The sequence below is a fragment of the Barbus barbus genome (assembly GCF_936440315.1).
Source record: "Barbus barbus genome assembly, chromosome: 7".
Lineage (NCBI taxonomy): Eukaryota > Metazoa > Chordata > Actinopteri > Cypriniformes > Cyprinidae > Barbus > Barbus barbus.
Window position 1 is genome coordinate 34,349,006 of NC_136735.1, and position 18,028 is coordinate 34,367,033.

Sequence of the window (18,028 nt, forward strand, 5' to 3'; positions counted from 1 at the left end):
AATAAAAATAGACATTTTTTTTGAGCTACAAAATACATGATTATAGCACCTCAGATCATTTTGTCTTGAAATAAATATTTCATATTGAAATGTGATTTTTTTTTATTGCAGAGTGTTATTTTAGAATAATTGAGAAGCTATTATAGTTTATATATATATATATATATATACATATATATTTATTAAATAGTTTTTTATTTATATTTTTATTTTTCATTTTAGTTAGTAATTTTGTTGTGTGTCTTTGTCCCTTATTATTGTCATTTATTTTAGCTTATTTATTTTATTCAAGTTTAACTAATTTAAAATGTGTAATTTAATAATGTCTTAATAACTCTTATCTGAAATAAATATTCTTATTTAAGTATTTTATTTTAGTTAATGTTTATTTTATTTCAAGTAAAGATTTTTTATGGTTTTAAATGTAGTTTCAATTTTAGTTTTATTTAACTATAATAATCCCACTGCAGAATTTGGCTTTTTTTTTTTTTGGTCAAACAATTATGCCAAACAAACACATCCAAAAATAGCATTTATGCATGTACTGTTTTTTGCTTCTAGGTATGATTTCATAGAGATCCGAGATGGGAATTCTGAGTCCGCGGACCTGCTGGGAAGGCACTGCAGTAACATTGCTCCTCCTGCCATCATTTCCTCGGGTCCCGTCATCCACATCAAGTTTGTGTCTGATTATGCGCACCAGGGTGCCGGCTTCTCCCTGCGCTACGAGATCTACAAGACTGGTGAGTGAGCTCAATCCTGCTTCTGTCGTGTGGTTAAGGAAACGTATACATTTTTTCCAAGCAAAATTTCTGTTCCTGACAATGAACAGCTCAAGCATTCTCACCTCAAGTCCTTTCACATGTGCTCATATGTATATATATATATATATATATATATATATATGTGTGTGTGTGTACTGTGTATGTTTATTATGTATATATAAATACACACACATGCATGTATATATTTCAGACAAATATGCTATGTTTATATATTAAATATATTTATATGTAATATAAATTATATGAATATAAATATATACTCAAAAACAAATTATGTATATATATATATATATATATATATATAAATTTATAAAAAGTAATTAATAATATATATATATATATATATATATATATATATATAATTCGTTTTTATTAATTAAAAAAATGTATATGCGATTAATCACGATTAATTGTTTGACAGCACTAATATATATATATATATATATATATATATATATATATATATAATAAAAAAATTAAAATAAAATAAAGTTTTAAATAAAAAGTAGATTTTTATACAAATAGATTTCTGCTAGATTTATTTAACACCACACACACACACACACACACACACACACTATTTTTTATACATTTTTTATACATTATATTCATGGATTTTATTATTATTTCAGTACTTCTGAAGTTTGGCAATAACTTTACAGCTTCTGTAGTGACAGTGTAGCTTTGACTCTTTCAGTGTCAGTTGTGTTTGGTGTCGATGTGTTGTGAGGGTCCTGCTGACAAGATTTCTGCAAATGTTAGGATTCTGTATTTCAAAAAAAAAATGAATCCAGTTTATCCTTTGAACGAGGCAATATTTCTAAAGAAACTCTTGGCACATTCCACATAATTCCTGATTTTTTTGGTCACTGTCTCTCCAGATGTGGAGGCAAGCAACACATTTTCTTTAGCTGTTTTCTTTCGTCACTCAGTGGTCGGGGTGTTTATGTGTGAACTCTCACTCGGCCTCAACCTTTGATTGAAGGTTGATTGGAGCAGGCTGGTTTTTGCGGGTCACGAGTGGCTTAGGTTGATTTTGGAGGTGCTCTTGTTACGCTGTAAATCTCGTTAGCGGAATGACCTCCTGCGACCTTTAACTCGCGGTTCCAGAAGGTCGCGGTTCCTCCGTCCTGCTGCAAGGCCGTCAGACACGCTGATTCTTAAATGTTGCCTCAAAGTTTCCGAAACGCTCCCAGACCAATTAAACATCAAGAGAGAGAAGAAAATAAAATAAACTGAGTTTAGAGGAAAGGCAGGGAGGGGCGACACTTAACTCTTTTCATCCCTCCGCGAGCATGCCAGGAATGCCCTCTTAATTGGACTCTGATCTCTCGTCCTTGAGGAATTAGAGTTTGGAGTGCATTGGCAACTTGTGCATGGACTTTGGAGCCATTTGGAGCCATCTGTAGGGATTTTCCTGTACTAGCTAGAAGTACATATTTGCAAGGCATCAGAAAACTATATTTCGATATGTTTTGAAAATGCTAGGCCCGTTTGTTCGTGCTAAAGATGTTCTGGGTGGTTGCTAGAGAGTTGCTAAGGTGTTTTGGGTAGTTGCTAGCATGGCCGTAGCCAGGGTTTGAAAATGAGTGAGGTCTGGCTTTGGGGTTAAGAATTGTGCTATAATAACCCCTACAAATACAACTCTTTATATACACTAACACTTTAAAAGAGACAGACATGTAGATGTTTGTGATTGTAAAAGATGATTATTGTTAAATCATACCATATTTAGTACATCAAAATTAGTTAATAGGCTACTTTACTCTAGGTAGGGGTGGATAATTTGATCAGTTGTTTATTATTCATGCAACAATGCATATTACTGTTATAGTTTTCATTAATAACCATCGCTAAAATATAGATGATAACTTAGTGCTCTTGTTTTTAGCATAATGAAAATTTTACTAAAATTTAACTTATTCATATTTCATTCATTCTGTAACCCACTTATTCTAGATCTGTGTAATAGTGTTAAATGCTTCAGTTTTTGATAGCGTTGATAACATTTCTGACAGATAATGCCATGACCGAATGTGGTATCCTGTCGGTGGGCTTTTTTGATTACTGTCAGTTTAAGTGCTGGCGATGCAATGCTGCCAGATATTGAAAGCAAATTAAAAATTCACCCTCACTCATAACACCCTGAAGAGAGTTTCTTTGCATCTCGCAATGATCGTTTTCATACCATGGATGCTAAAAATGATTGCAAACTGTCTAAACTGAATTATACGTATGAGTAGTTCTGAACTGTAAACTAGTCATTCAGAGAACAAATTTCATGTTTGAACATGAAAAAATAATTAAAATAAATTATTAAATATTATATTAATATAAATAAATAAGATAAAATATATTATATGACCAAATATATTATTATTGCTGTTAATATTAATAACAACAATAATATTTAATATAAAATGTTAATAATAAGCAAACTAAAATAAACTAAAAATTGTTTTTACGAATTTTATACAAATTAATTAATTAATTGATTTATTATTAATATTATTATTATAATTGCATATCTGTATTTTATTTAATATATATATATAAAATATTATTAAATATAATATTACATTTTAATTAAATTTATTGGGTGGTTTATAGGTCTATTTTACAGATTTAAGTCAAAAGAGGCCACTCTTAATTTTGTCTGATATTATGGTCTGTAGACATGGCTCAGGTCCCTCCCTTATACAAGTCTTTGGGATTAGACATAGCTAAGTATAATTAGTGGTAATAGTGATATTTGTCTTGGCAAACACCATTAACTACCACTATAGCGTTCCTTCAAGAACATTGCACTAGCCGTGTACTCGTGGGAGTGCAGCGATTAATGTTGTTTTGCAGCAGCGATGATTAGCCTGATAACATAAGCACCGTGGCTTCATCATGGCTGATGTGAAAAACAGCAGAGTTATTCTATCTCTAAGCCTTCACCTCACCTCAGTAATTGCTGAAATCATCACCATTGCCCTCAGGTACTGTTACCACAGATACAGTTGCTAACTCTAGTAGTATGACTCACGTGATAAGCCCACAATCTCATTTTACTCTAACCAGAGACACCCCAAGAACATCTTTTAATAAAGGCATGATATGCTTTTTCTCTTTTGGGATGTTAATATAGCCATGTGTGGGTGTAGCAGAGATGGAGTGGAGAGCATAGATATCTGACTTGTAAATGCTTTTCTGATCGATCACTTGTCTTCGGGGATGTGCCATTTTTGTGCGTTATGCTGCCTTCTAGTCATGTCGGAATAATCAATATATTTAATCAATTTATAGTTAATTTAATTAAATAATGCATTTAAAAAAATTGGTTTATTATATTTGCCAACTTTATATATTTATATATTAAATCATTTATATATTTTTATAAATATGATTACATTATTAAAATACAAATAAACATAAAAACATTAAAAATATTTTAGAAATATTTGTATTTTTTCATTTATTAAATACTAGGCTAATCTGAATTATTAATTTTAAAAATAACAAAACAATATTATATTTATATTTACACTTCAGTCTGCGTTTTATATTATTATATAAGTATCATGACGTTTAATGTAATATGCAGTATCTGAGCCTATAATTAGAGCTTTTGATCAGTAATGACCACCTAGTTTTATTTATTTATTGCACATTTTTATGAATTTTATTGTACATTCCCATAATTCTTGGTTGCAACACAAGAATGATAAAATACACAGATAAAGCATTAAATACACACCTAATGCACATCCTTTGATATTTTGTTGGTTTGGTGCTAAAAAGCTTCTTGTGTTTGTCATGGGAGTGAAATATGAATTTTTTCTGACCATAATCACTTGAGCGCACATAATGTCATAATTATTTTCAAACTCATTAGGAACATCCCAGGAGGAGCACATGAAGACAGCATTAGTCTTTGTGCGTAAGATCCTCATATTTTCCAGATGCCTCTTTCCAAAAGCAAATGACTGACTATTGCCTTTTCCTGCGCCACAGAATAATGGTTGTTTATTGGTTAAATTCAAGGTTTTGAGGCAAAGTATTTCAGAAAGTCTGTCTCTACAGTTATAAAGACTGCCAAAAATGAGGAAGAAAAAATAAAAAGGCGCTCATCTTTGAGGGACCTGTTGTTTACACAAACTGCTCCAATCACTGGAATTGTGGGAAAGTGTTAGCGTGGGTGAGTCTCAGTGTTTATGTCTGTTTATATGGAGAGGCGTCGCAGAGATAATGATCTCTGGTGAACACTTTCCTCCGATGCATGTTCTGTTATCCAGCACTGGGAGTGAGAACATCAAACCCTCATTCATGTTCATGCAGAAATCCCACGCTTGTCTCCGGCTGACCCTCGGGTGGCATGCTATCACACTGTTATGTAGACAATCTATTAGGGCCATTATGACTGACTAACGCTCCTTGATTTTGTTTTTTGGCCTTTTACAACTTGTTTGGCTTAGAGCAACAACACGTTTGAAACCATCAAAGTTGAACAGTGCTGACAAGACACCTTCAGAAAGTTTACAATGAGTAGTTAGGAATGAGTAAATTGAGTTTTGAGGGTGTGGAAAGAACTGGGAATCAGATGGGAATATAAATGGACTGGGAAATAAGTGGGAATAAGCCTTGACACATTGATATGAATGTATTTACAGCTTTGTTTAGTGATAGAAACCAAACCAAACCAGACTTTATTTCTTCGGAGGAACACAAAGAATATTTTGAAGAATATTCCAATATTCCAAGAATCCATATGAAAGTCAATAGGGTCCAAAATAAAACTGAACCACATAGACTTTTACTGTATAGACAATAATACAATGCTGTTATTAAAATTAACTAAAAACTAAAAAAAATTAAAATAAAATAAAATATATTCAATGATATACCTAAACTTTAAAAACTTCCAAAATAGTGCTGAGCCTCATTAATTTATTAATTTTCATTGTACAGACAAAAACAACAACAAAAAACAATGTTGTTATTGTTAATTAAAGCTAAAAACAAAGAATATGGATTAAAAAAAATGTATAAAATAAAATACAATATAAATATTTCATTTAAAGTTATACCAAAATTAAATCAATAAATAAATGTACTAAAATAAATAACTAATTACTAGAATTAAAATGGAAATTTAAAGTTAAACATTTTTAAAATACAAAAATGACAATCACAGACCAAATTACTAAAACTTTTTTTTTTGAAAACTCAAAATATTAATAAATAATAGTATAGTATGTAGTTATAGTATATAAATAATTAATGATAACTCGGTTAATAAATGATGACTGAGTAATAGTAATTAAATAATACTAAAATAACACTGCAATAAAAACCCCACAGACATTTTTCGAAATACCTTCGTTTGTATTCTGGAGAAGAAATAAAGTCATTCAAGTTTTGAACAACTTGAGAGAGCTAAAGATAACACAATTTTCATTTTTAAGTGAACTATCCCTTTAAGCTCCTGCATACATCTCAAGTATGAGTCTTGCTGCAAAGTTGTTTTAACCTCTGACCCTTTATCTCCCATGGTTGTGTATGACCTCACGGGCCTGTCAAGACCCATCGCTTCCCTAAACCCCCTGTTCATCTGCTCCCCATCCCTTATGCCGCCCCGTTTCTCTGCCCCAGTTTAGTCACGCCAGACTGTTACCCCCAGTGGCATGTGCAACACAACAGCCCCTCCTGCCCCGGTCACATGACTGTGACGCTGTTGCCACAGTTACTGCGGAAGACTTCCCGCCGAGCAGCCTTCAGGCCCACCGCCGCTGCCGTCTTCTGAGTGCACACTTAAAAGAAAGCGCTAGAAGTGATTTGGTCCATAGGTCTTTGTCGCTCTGGGTAACATCAGTGCCCCCCCCCCACCTGTGGTGGAGAAGCGGTCCGGAGGCTATCCTGGTCGGCCAGTGGAATTTACTGCCACTTTAACAGTTGCTTTGGATCAGGTGCCGTCTGTCTCGCTGTCTCGCTTCCTCTTCTCTTATAAAACGGCCCATTTAAAGCCTTCAGCTCCAACTACCTCTTCTTAAAGCAACCAAACCCATAGGAAAGAAATTGCTTTCCTCCAGATAGCATTAATGTGAAATGGAAAGCAAATGAATGGAAGTCGTTTTAGAGTTTCCTCCAAAGCAAAATGATCATAGTCAAGATTGAGCTCAATAATGCAACAAATGTGCTTAGATATCGACACAGAAGAAAACAAACAAATTAACAACTTGATCTAGGATGACTTTTTATCTCACAATTTCAACTTTTCATCTATTTATGAATTCTTATGTCACAATTTCAGTTTTTTATTTCATAATCATGACTTTTTGTGTCAGAAATATGATTTTTATCTCATCATTTCAATGTTTTATATATTTATCACTTAGTATTTCACAATTTTTAAGTTATCTCATAATTATTAATTAGTATCTCATATTTTCACCTTTTTGTCTCATAATTATGCCCTTTTATCTCGATTTTGCCAAGTCAAAAGAAATCTTAATGCAACAAATTTGCTTAGACGCCAATTCTGACAACGTGATCTTGGATGACTTTTTATCTCACAATTTCAACTTTTCATCTCATTATGATTTAGTTTTTCGCAATTTTGACTTTTATCTCATAATTATGACCTAGTGTGTCATAATTCCAAAATTTTATGTGGTAATTATAATAGCTATTTTTGACTTTTTTTTATTATGACTTAGTATGTCACAATTTAGACTTTTTATTTATATTTGTATTAACTAATTTGTGTCTTTTTAAAAAATAATTTTTATGAAAAACATGTTATAATTCCACTTCAAGCATGTAATTCTGCGCAATGCATCTGACTATCTAGTCTATTCACTACCATTCAAAAGTGTGAGGTCAGTAATTTATATATATATATATATATACAGTATACTTCTGTTTAGCAAGGATGCATTAAACGAATCAAAACTGACAGTAAAGTTTCATAATGGCACAAAAACAATCCTGGAAAAACCCCAAACCCAAACTTCTGAATGGTAGAGTATTATAATAATTATATATTTGTCCAGTATATAGTGCCAGATGCCTATACTGAACTGGTGGCAGAGATAAAACATCATGTTCAAAACTGACTCAAGTGCTGTTCTCAATTCTTCTTCCATCTCTTACGCAGATCCCAAAAGCAGATTTGTAACTTAAACTAGCTTAATAAGAGTCCCTGTGCCGCACATTTTTAATTGTAAGCACAGATAATCTATTAAAAAAAGCCATTTAATCTTACAAAACTCTACAGCAGACCATAATAAACCATAATCAATCATCCGGGAAGATGTTCCATTTGTTATTTGTTAAAAATCACTGGCATTCACTCTGCATAGCAGAATGGCAATTTTCCATTTATTCGTTCAATTTAACGGTTAGATGCGTGTTATTTTTAGTGTGAATTGAAGTCCTGGGATGAATGAAAGACAGAAAGCCATGTCATCAGAGTTTCACTGACATCAAGGTGATCTCGAGCGATTGGTGAAAGCGTGTGAATAATGCGGTGAGTGAACACAGACTTTGTCGTCCTGCGAGAGGTCAGTTGAACGAGCGACAGAAGAGGAAAATCCCTCGCACGTTTGAGCACAAGGGCTCACGCCACACGAGTTTCTGCCCAGCAACTAACCCTTTCATTACCACGCCTCCTCCATTACCGTACGATCAGCTGTAGTGACAGGCGGGCCACAGACACTGTACCACAGCGGGAGGCATGTCCCGAGGAGGAGGAGGAGGAGGAGGAAGAGACTGTTTTTGGTGTGTTCAGAATCATGAACTAATACGCAGTAAGAGTGGCCACTCATGCATGCATGCTCCCCGTGACTGCGCTTTACACACATACAGTGCACTCATGCAGTGGCGGTATGCATGGCAGGCTTGTGTGTGTGGGGCAGCCGGCCAAGTGGAGTAATAGAAGCAGACTTTGACGGGATGACCCACTGCTAGAGGAGACTAAGACCCACTATGTGAAGAACTTAATTTAGAACAAACACAGACACAACACCTTAACAAACACCATGGTCTCCTCTGTCTCTTCTGTCATATAAAGAAAAATAAATAAGTACTGTGAACCAAATATAGTTCAAAATACTAATTCAAAGCTATAATAGCAAAATCTAGGCCACCAAAGTATTCTAGAATAAAATGTCCGGCCATCCATCCGAGAGCTAAAGCTTGGCCAAGATTGGGTCATGCAACAGGATAATGAAAGCAAAACAGAGCAGCTGAAAAAGAAAAGAATCAAGAATCAAGAATCATCAGAGTCCAGACCACAACCTGACTGAAATGCTGTGGCAAGAGCTGTGCCTAAACAAATGCCCACAAACCTCAATAAACTGAAGCAACGTAGTAAAGAAGAGTGTGCCAACATTTTTCCAGAACGATGTGAGACACTGATAAAGTCATACAGATCATATAAATGAGCACTTCACGTTATTGCTGCTAAAAGTGGATCTTCAGGCAACTGAATCATAGGGTGTCCTTAGTTGGTCACCCATGGCTTTTCCATATTGGCTTTATTTTTGCTAAATAATTAATGACAAGGACTTCAGACAAGGACTGTGTGTGTGTGTATATATGTATATGCACACACACAAATCTTTAGTAAATATGATAATATATATAAAAGCGTGGCTCATCTTACCCCATTCTCTCCTATGTTCTTCTTTTTATTATTTGCATTGAATTATCTGCAAATTATTCAAATTTCTCTTGTTAAAGGTGCTTTCTTTGTGTAATATGGATCCGTGGTGTAACGGTCCTCCACACGAGCGGAAGCAGTGATATTTACATCAGTGTGTGTGGGAGAGCAAAGGTAGCGTTTGAAAAGCAGGAAGGCTTGTGTGCGTTTGTATGTGCGCTACACTGCACCTCGTCTCATTTTTGCTTTCTTTCCTCCTGCTTGTGTGGCTTCCTGGGGTTTTTGTCTGTGCTCAAGTGAGCATGTGTATCCAACACATACATTTACTGTGGTACCAACCGTCACTCACATGTGTGTTGAGTGTCACAAACATACTGGAACCCGCTGTTCCATTGGCCTGGAGTTGCACAGGTCCACTGCTCCTCATTAGGCACGTCGAGACACTGACCTCTTGACAGCCTCCACAAGTACCTTATAAGGCCTGTCTCTTCTTTTTATAGAATTCTGGGTAATTTGCTGCCCTCCTCACAGGCTGTTTACCACAAGGAACATTTCAGCGGAGGAAGCAGCATCGGTTAGATGGCATCACTGGTGCGAGAAACAAACAAGAGAGACCATGAGTAATTTGCACATGGTTTTACTGAGAAAAAATCTGATTGTAGTGGCTGTGTTAGACACCAGAGCCCGTCTTAGAGCTTCAATTCACTAACAAATAACAATTCTGTCATCATTTACTCAAAAAATGATGTCACCCTCGTGTAATCCCAAACCTGTAGGATGTTGCTCCCTCTGAACACCACAAATGGACATGTTAGGCTGGAGGATCATGCTGTTCTTTTCCATATAATGATGACAGCAAAAGGCCACTAAGCTTCAAAATACCCCAAATACACACACACACAAACACAAATACACACACACACAAACACAAACACACGCGCACGCACACACACACACACACACACACACACACACACACACACAAAACACACACACACATTTAGAATGTAAAATACTTTTTACATTTCCATTTATTTGATATATATTAAATATTTATTTATACATATTGAGTGTGTATATATTTCTATGTTTTATTACTTCTATTGAAAAGTAATATGTAAATATGATAAATGTATGATTAATTGAAATGTATAAATAATGTATTTGTTTATGTATATATAAAGTTGAAAACATATAGAAATGTATTTATTTATTTATCATTCATTATATTATTTTAAAAGTAAAAACTACCCCTTGAAAAATTGTGCCAGGAGGCAAATATTGCCCCTAAAAAAGAATCAGTTCGGATCCTAATGTCATGAAACATCACAAATGGTAATTTCTATGATATTTGAATCCCTACATATGGCACTGGTCCCTCCTTAATCTTTTATCCAGTTACACCGTTAGCACCTTGCATAGGTTTGTCTCTACCATGTTTGAGAGCAAGGCATGATCTGCCGCTCAAGGTGAGCGCTGTGCGTAATCTGTATACTTTACAAACTGCGTCCATCTTCTGCCGCCCACTTAGTCTTGTTTGTTTAGTTTAATCTCTCTTTGTCTCCCCTCTGCCTCATATTTACGCTTGTTTTCTCTGCATCTCTTCCGCTCTGCATTCAGACAGTGTGTCGAGCGCAGTGGCATCGCGAGCAGGGGAGTGGAGAGGTTGAACAGCAGTTTGAAATGTGAATTAGAGGGGAGAGGGGCGTGCGAGAGCTCTCCGAGGCCAGGAATCAGTAACCACACTTTCATTTTATGACATTCTCTCGCTCGAGTGTGTCTGGTAAACACATGCACAGAATACAGCACCGCAGCACACCGCTGAACAACAGCAGCCACGTACACCAGAAAATCTCAGAAGGTTTACGAGAGGTTGAAGAATTGCTTGCTTTGGAAAATGTGTCTCTTTGAAGAAAACACACACGTTTACAACAAATGTTTTTATTTAACAAACTCAATTTATTCATTGCTTCTAAGCTGAAGATCCCGTATGCAAATATATTTCCTTATATATTAACAATCAAAAATATACAGAATATACAGTGTGTGTGTGTGTATATATATATATATATCTCAAAAACTTTGAATATGGTGAAAAAGGTCAATATTCTTTTCCACTCATTTCAGAAAGTGAAACCCATATATTATATAGATTCATTACACATAGGGTGAAATATTTCAGTAAGTAACTGAAGTTAAAGTAACTTAGTTACTCAATAAGTAGCTTAATCATTCAAATCGCTAATTAGGCTAAAATCCATATAAACCTTAATAGAAATTAAACTCTTTATTCTTTCAATTTGAGTAAAACATAGAATAGTTTAGCCTTTTAGCTTTAAAACAGCTGTAATACTTAAACTTTTTTTTTTTATAAAAAATGGAACCTTCTTTGGTTAACAAATAGAAATACTCTGCAAAATATCTGAATAACAAAAAAGCTTAAAAGTTAAACAATTCATTTCAGTTTGGCAAGATGTTCAGGAAAAGCCCAACTAGTAAAATCCGTACAGGTTTATGTAAAAATAACAGGTTAACTAATGTAGGTAAGAATAAATGACAGAAATGATCTTCTCTGTTGAATAAAGCCATGTCAGATCGCGCTGTTCTTATGAGGTAAATTCCTCATAGTTGGTCTTCTTTCAAAAATTATGAAAATTAGATTAATCTTTTATTTCATTTTTTTCATCTTTTTATTTTTTATTTTAATCTAGGTGAGGGTGTTTGCGCGCAGGTGACTGCATATAATGAGCTCAGATATGGGAAAGACTGGATTACATAATCAAATAACATTCGTTTTTGATTTGAATTCGTTCATTTAAAAGTAGAAACTTCAAGCTTTTTAGATTCTATTGATTTTAGTCTTATATGTATCTGAGTATTTAAGGTTTCTCTGTGAATCAGGAAAATCTGAAAGTGAGCGCACCGGCGCGCAGAGGGTTAAAGCCGCTGCATACAAGTTTATATTTAGACGGTAAATTTAGATTTCAAATTCAATATTGATTTTAGAACTTTCGAAATGATTTACTGTATGTAACGCAAGTACTTTATAAGTAACTGTAATTAAATTACCTAAAAATGAACAGTAATCCCATACTTTACTTTTTCAGTGGATAAGTAATTTAATTACAATTGCTAAGTAACGCGTTACACCCAACACTGCATACAGATAATGAAAACCCAAAATTCAGTGTCCCAGAAAATTAGAATATTACATAAGATCAATAAAAAAAGGATATTTTAAACAAAAAAAGTATGTTTATTTCTATGCACTCAATACTTGGTAGGGGCTCCTTTTGCATGAATTACTGCATCAATGCAGCGTGGCATGGAAGCAATCAGCCTGTGGCACTGCTGAGGTGGTATGGAAGCCCAGGTTGCTTTGATAGTGGCCTTCAGGTCATCTGCATTGTTGGGTCTGGTCTCTCTCATCTTCCTCTTGACAATAGAAGAGAATCTATGGGGTTCAGGTCAGGCGAGTTTGCTAGCCAATCAAGCACAGTAACACCATGGTCATTGAACCAGCTTTTGATACCTTTGACAGTGTGGGCAGGTGTCAAGTCCTGCTGGAAAATGAAATCAGCATCTCCATAAAGCTTGTCAGCAGAAGGAAGCATGAAGTGCTCTAAAAGTTCCTGGTAGATGGCTGCGTTGACTGTGGACTTCAGAAAACACAGTGGACCAACACCAGCAGATGACATGGCAGCCCAAATCATCACTGACTGTGGAAACTTCACACTGGACTTCAAGCAACATGGATTCTGTGCCTCTCCACTCTTCCTCCAGACTCTGGGACCTTGATTTCCAAATTAAATGCAAAATTTACTTTCATCTGAAAAGAGGACTTTGGACCACTGAGCAACAGTCCAGTTCTTTTTCTCCACAGCCCAGGTAAGACGCTTCTGACGTTTCAGAAGTGGCTTGGTAGCCCTTTTCCTGAAGACGTCTGAGCGTGGAGACTCTTGATGCACTGACTCCAGCTTCAGTCCACTCCTTGTGAAGCTCTCCCAAGTGTTTGAATCAGCTTTGCTTGACATTATTCTCAAGCTTGCGGTCATCCCTGTTGCTTGTGCACCTTTTCTTACCCAAATTCTTCCTTCCAGTCAACTTGGCATTTAATATGCTTTGATACAGCACTCTGTAAACAGCCAGCCCTTTCAGTAATGACCCTCTGTGACTACCCTCTTTGTGGAGGGCGTCAATGTTCGTCTTCTGGATCATTGCCAAGTCAGCAGTCTTCCCCATTATTGTGGTTTCAAAGAACAAGAGATACCCGGAATTTATACTGTAGGGATGGTCATTAATTGAAACTCAAATGTAAATATTCTAATATTTTGAAATACTGATTTTTGACTTTCATGAGCTGTAAGCTCTAATCATCAAAATTAAAGCAAAAAAAAACTTTTGAAAAAAAGTTTCACTTTTTGAAATGTTACAAGAAAAATTACTTTTTCACGATATTCAAATTTTCTGAGATGTACCTGTGTATATATATATATATATATATATATATATACGTCTTTCTTCCCATACAAATCTTACCACTATACCGTAAGCGCCACTAATTAATTACAGTGTGTCATGTTACTTTAATCCACGTTTCTCTTTTGTGTTTCTGTTTGTTCTGCAGGAGCTGAACATTGTTTCCGAAATTTCAGTGCTCCAACCGGAGTGATTGAGTCTCCTGGCTTCCCTGACAAGTACCCACATAATTTGGAGTGCTCCTTCATCATCATCTCTCCTCCTCAGACGGAGGTCACACTCACCTTCCAGACCTTTGACCTGGAAAACGACCCTTTGCTGATGGGGGAAGGAGAATGCAAGTATGACTGGCTGGACGTTTGGGACGGCCTGCCACAAGGTTAGTGTCTGTATTTCATTCATATACTGTATATGTACACAAACTACTGTTCAAATATTTGGGGTCAGTATGATTTTTTTATCTTTTTTTTTTTATAAATTAATACTTTTATTCAGCAAGGCTGCATTAAATTGATCAAAATTGATGTTAGAAAAGTTCTTACACTTTGTATTCATCAGAACCCTGACAAACAATTTAATCACATTTTCCAGAAAATTATTGAACTGCACAACTCACAATTCAGTATTGATAAAATATACATGTTTCTTGAGCATCGAATCAACATATTAGAATGATTTCTGAAGAATCATGTGACACTGAAGACTGGAGTAATGATGCTGAAAATTTAGCTTTGCATCACAGGAGAAATAGAAATAGAAAACAGTCATTTTTAAAACATTTCACAATTTTACAGTTTTACTGTATTTTCGATCAAATAAATCCAGCCTTGGTGTGCATAAGATACTTATTTCATTTAAACATTTTAAATTTAAAAGACTTGATCGGTAGTGTGTGATTTGTTACATTTTCCCCTTGATGTCTTTTATCAAATTGCACAAATAGTGTGTAGAAGATAGTGTTCATAGAATTGTGAACATCTCAACCATTCACACAGTAAGCCAAATTTCTTTGCTTCCCATCTCACATGCTATCAGTCTGGGATCAAACTCAGCTCTTGTCGTGCTGACATCCAGGGATCACATGAGCAAAGGAGAGGGACAGTAAATCAGGGATAAGTAGGAGAGAAATCAGAGGAATACTGTGAGGAAAGCTCGTAATCCATGGAGCCGAGGGAATTTGAGGCACGCGATGCCTCCACAGATCCACTTCTCACTGAGAACCGCTTCTTGTCTCTTTAACTGATCTCAGATCAGCTCATTTCCCTCCTTTCTTGTGTTCAGTGGGACCTCTGATCGGACGATACTGTGGGACGAAGATCCCTCCAGAGATCCAGTCTTCCACAGGCCTTCTGTCGCTTTCCTTCCACACTGATATGGCCGTGGCCAAAGATGGTTTCTCTGCCCGCTATAACATGACTCGCAAGGAAATTAGTGACAGTAAGTATTGTTTTTGTAGGTAAAGTGTGTAATTTTCTGATCATATCAGTTGTCTATCCCAGCAACTATGATGCAAAACATTATTCTGTTAGTTTTAGTCCCTACCAGCCTAACTTAACTACATCAGGCCAATGGCATTTGTTTGGAGGCGGGACTATCTGTTTAGCTGACCAATGACAGACGGGAGTGTTCAACCTGTCTGAAATGTCACTATTTTTGCAATTCTGTTTGATTGCACTAGTGGTGCAGAAATTACCCTTAGATGCATGAAATTTAATCTACAATGCATTTGATTTCCATAATGTGACATTTATGAGTGAGATTTATAATATATATACACATAAAGTGAAATGCATTTAATTTTATTTATATATTAAAAAAATAATTTGAAAATAAATAAATGCATGTAAATAATAAGAAAAAAAGATAAGTATAATAAAAATACAGTCTAAAAAGTAAATGTATGTAGTTTGAATATCTCTCTTTCTCTCTTATTTAGCATTTCACTGTAGCAACGCATTTGGAATGGAGTCTGGGAAGATCTCTGATGATCAGATTTCGGCCTCCAGCTCATTTTATGATGGTCGCTGGCAGCCCCGTCAGGCACGTCTGAACAACGAGGACAACGCTTGGACACCTGGAGAGGACAGCAACAAGGAATACATACAGGTGAGCCAGTCACACACGAGAACTTATTGGTGCATTTGTCATTCCTGCAACAGACTTTTGACTATTTTAAATGTTTAATATTTTTTTCTTTGTGAAAAAAAGGAGAGGTGATGGAAGTGTAATTTGTTTAATTTGCATCATTCATAAAATATTACCAGCACAAATTTGTATAATTTGTTCCTTTTTTACATAATTTGCTGCATCAGATTGAATGGTTTTAATGAGGCATGCCTCAGTGTCAGTCAGTAATTAAATTAATTTGTTTGTAATTCACATTTCTGTCTTACTGTACAGGACAATTTGTTTTTGTAATCTTTTATCCAAATATACACTACCGTTCAAAAGTTAAGATGTCTAGGTAAAACGTTTTTGAAAGTCTCATGTGCTGCATTTATGTGATCAAAAATACAGTAGAAACAATAATAATTGTTATTCCAGTCTTCAGTGTCACATGATCTTCAGAAATCATTCTAATATACTGATTTGCTGTTCAAAAACATTATATCAGTGTTGAAAACAGTTGTACTGCTTAATATTGTTGTAGCACAACTGCAATTTTTCTAAAAATAATAATAAATAAATAACTGTATTAATAAATAGATAAATCAGACCTGCCCCAAACTGTAGAATATTTCATCTATTGTAGAAATATGCCATGTTATGAATGAAAAATGTGTTGCATTTTTTGACTTTAATATATTAATACATATGAAACGATTCTGTCCCTCACAACCTCATTTGCGTCACATTAAAAAAGCCATTTACCCTGTCCTTGATTTGTTCCCTTTAATCCACTGGGATACTCAATCTCTCTCTCTCACACACACACACACACACACACACACACACACACACACACACACACACACACACACACACACGTGTGGTTTATTCCTACACACCAGTACATTTCCAGAAGCTTCTACACCCTCAATAGAGCACTCCATCTTGCCCGTCATGCATACGCCCCTCAGCTTGAGCGCTACGTTTGTTGTGTTGGTGCAGACCGATGATGCACTGAAGGTTGCTTTGATGCTAACCGCTTGATGACGGATGAGGACAGTCCAGAGAAATCTGTAGTTAGCAACCTTCTCCAGTGCTATTGATTTCAGAGTTCGTAGCGTCTCTCCCCACACCCCTCACCTGCATCCAAACGCACAGGATCTGGGAGCCTTTCCTTCTTACATCTGACAGATGAGTGTGTGCAGAGGTCAGGGAGATTTAATTAGAACAGTGATACATCATTTTGTTGAATTCTACTTTTATTGCAAATTACTTGAATGTACTGTATCATACTTGATATGTTTTATATCAAATAAAATAATAATATCGCTTACATACAATATCACTCAACAAAAATATAAAACCGGTAGTGTATATTTAATATTTAAATATTAAAGCAGCATAACTGTTTTCAACATGAATAATAATCAAAAATGTTTCTTGAGCAGAAAATCAGCATATTAGAATGATTTCTGAAGATCATGTGACACTGAAGTACACTGGAGTAATGATGCTGAAAATTCAGCTTTGAATCACAGGAATACTTTTTAATATATATTCAAATAGAAAACAGTTATTTTAAATTGAAATAATATTTCACAATTTATTAGCTTTACTGTATTGTTGATTAAATAAATGCAGACTCAATAAGCATTAAAATTATTACACATTACAAATGGTAGTGTATACAAGTAAATTAAAACAAAATGATATGCCATAAGCAATAAATCACGCATAAGCATAAGTAAATAAATAAATGTAATTATTTTTGCATTTAGCTGTTGCTGCCACTGGCATTCATGTCTGTAGATGGGTTTCATGCTGAATTGTGAAGGTCTGGTTTACTGTGGTAAAATGACTGTTGTTTTAAAATAGCACCCTTGTTTTTTTCAGGCACAGATATGGCATCAATGGGAGAATTAACTTGTTTTCTATATACATGTTCCAAATAGATTTATTAGCTGCAAAGGAACTGTTCATTACTCATATCAGAAATCCTCATTGATCG

General features: G+C 35.1%; 1 protein-coding gene across 1 annotated transcript in view; it reads left to right on the forward strand.

The window, feature by feature from the left end:
• The window catches only part of nrp2a (neuropilin 2a), a 70,231-nt gene that overhangs the window by 18,863 nt on the left and 33,340 nt on the right, over positions 1–18,028 (forward strand). Inside the window, exons 3-6 of the mRNA XM_079421256.1 lie at positions 562–743; positions 14,060–14,290; positions 15,193–15,348; positions 15,848–16,017. Coding sequence (XP_079277382.1) covers positions 562–743; positions 14,060–14,290; positions 15,193–15,348; positions 15,848–16,017 — 739 coding nt within the window. The remainder of the gene's footprint in view (positions 1–561; positions 744–14,059; positions 14,291–15,192; positions 15,349–15,847; positions 16,018–18,028) is intronic.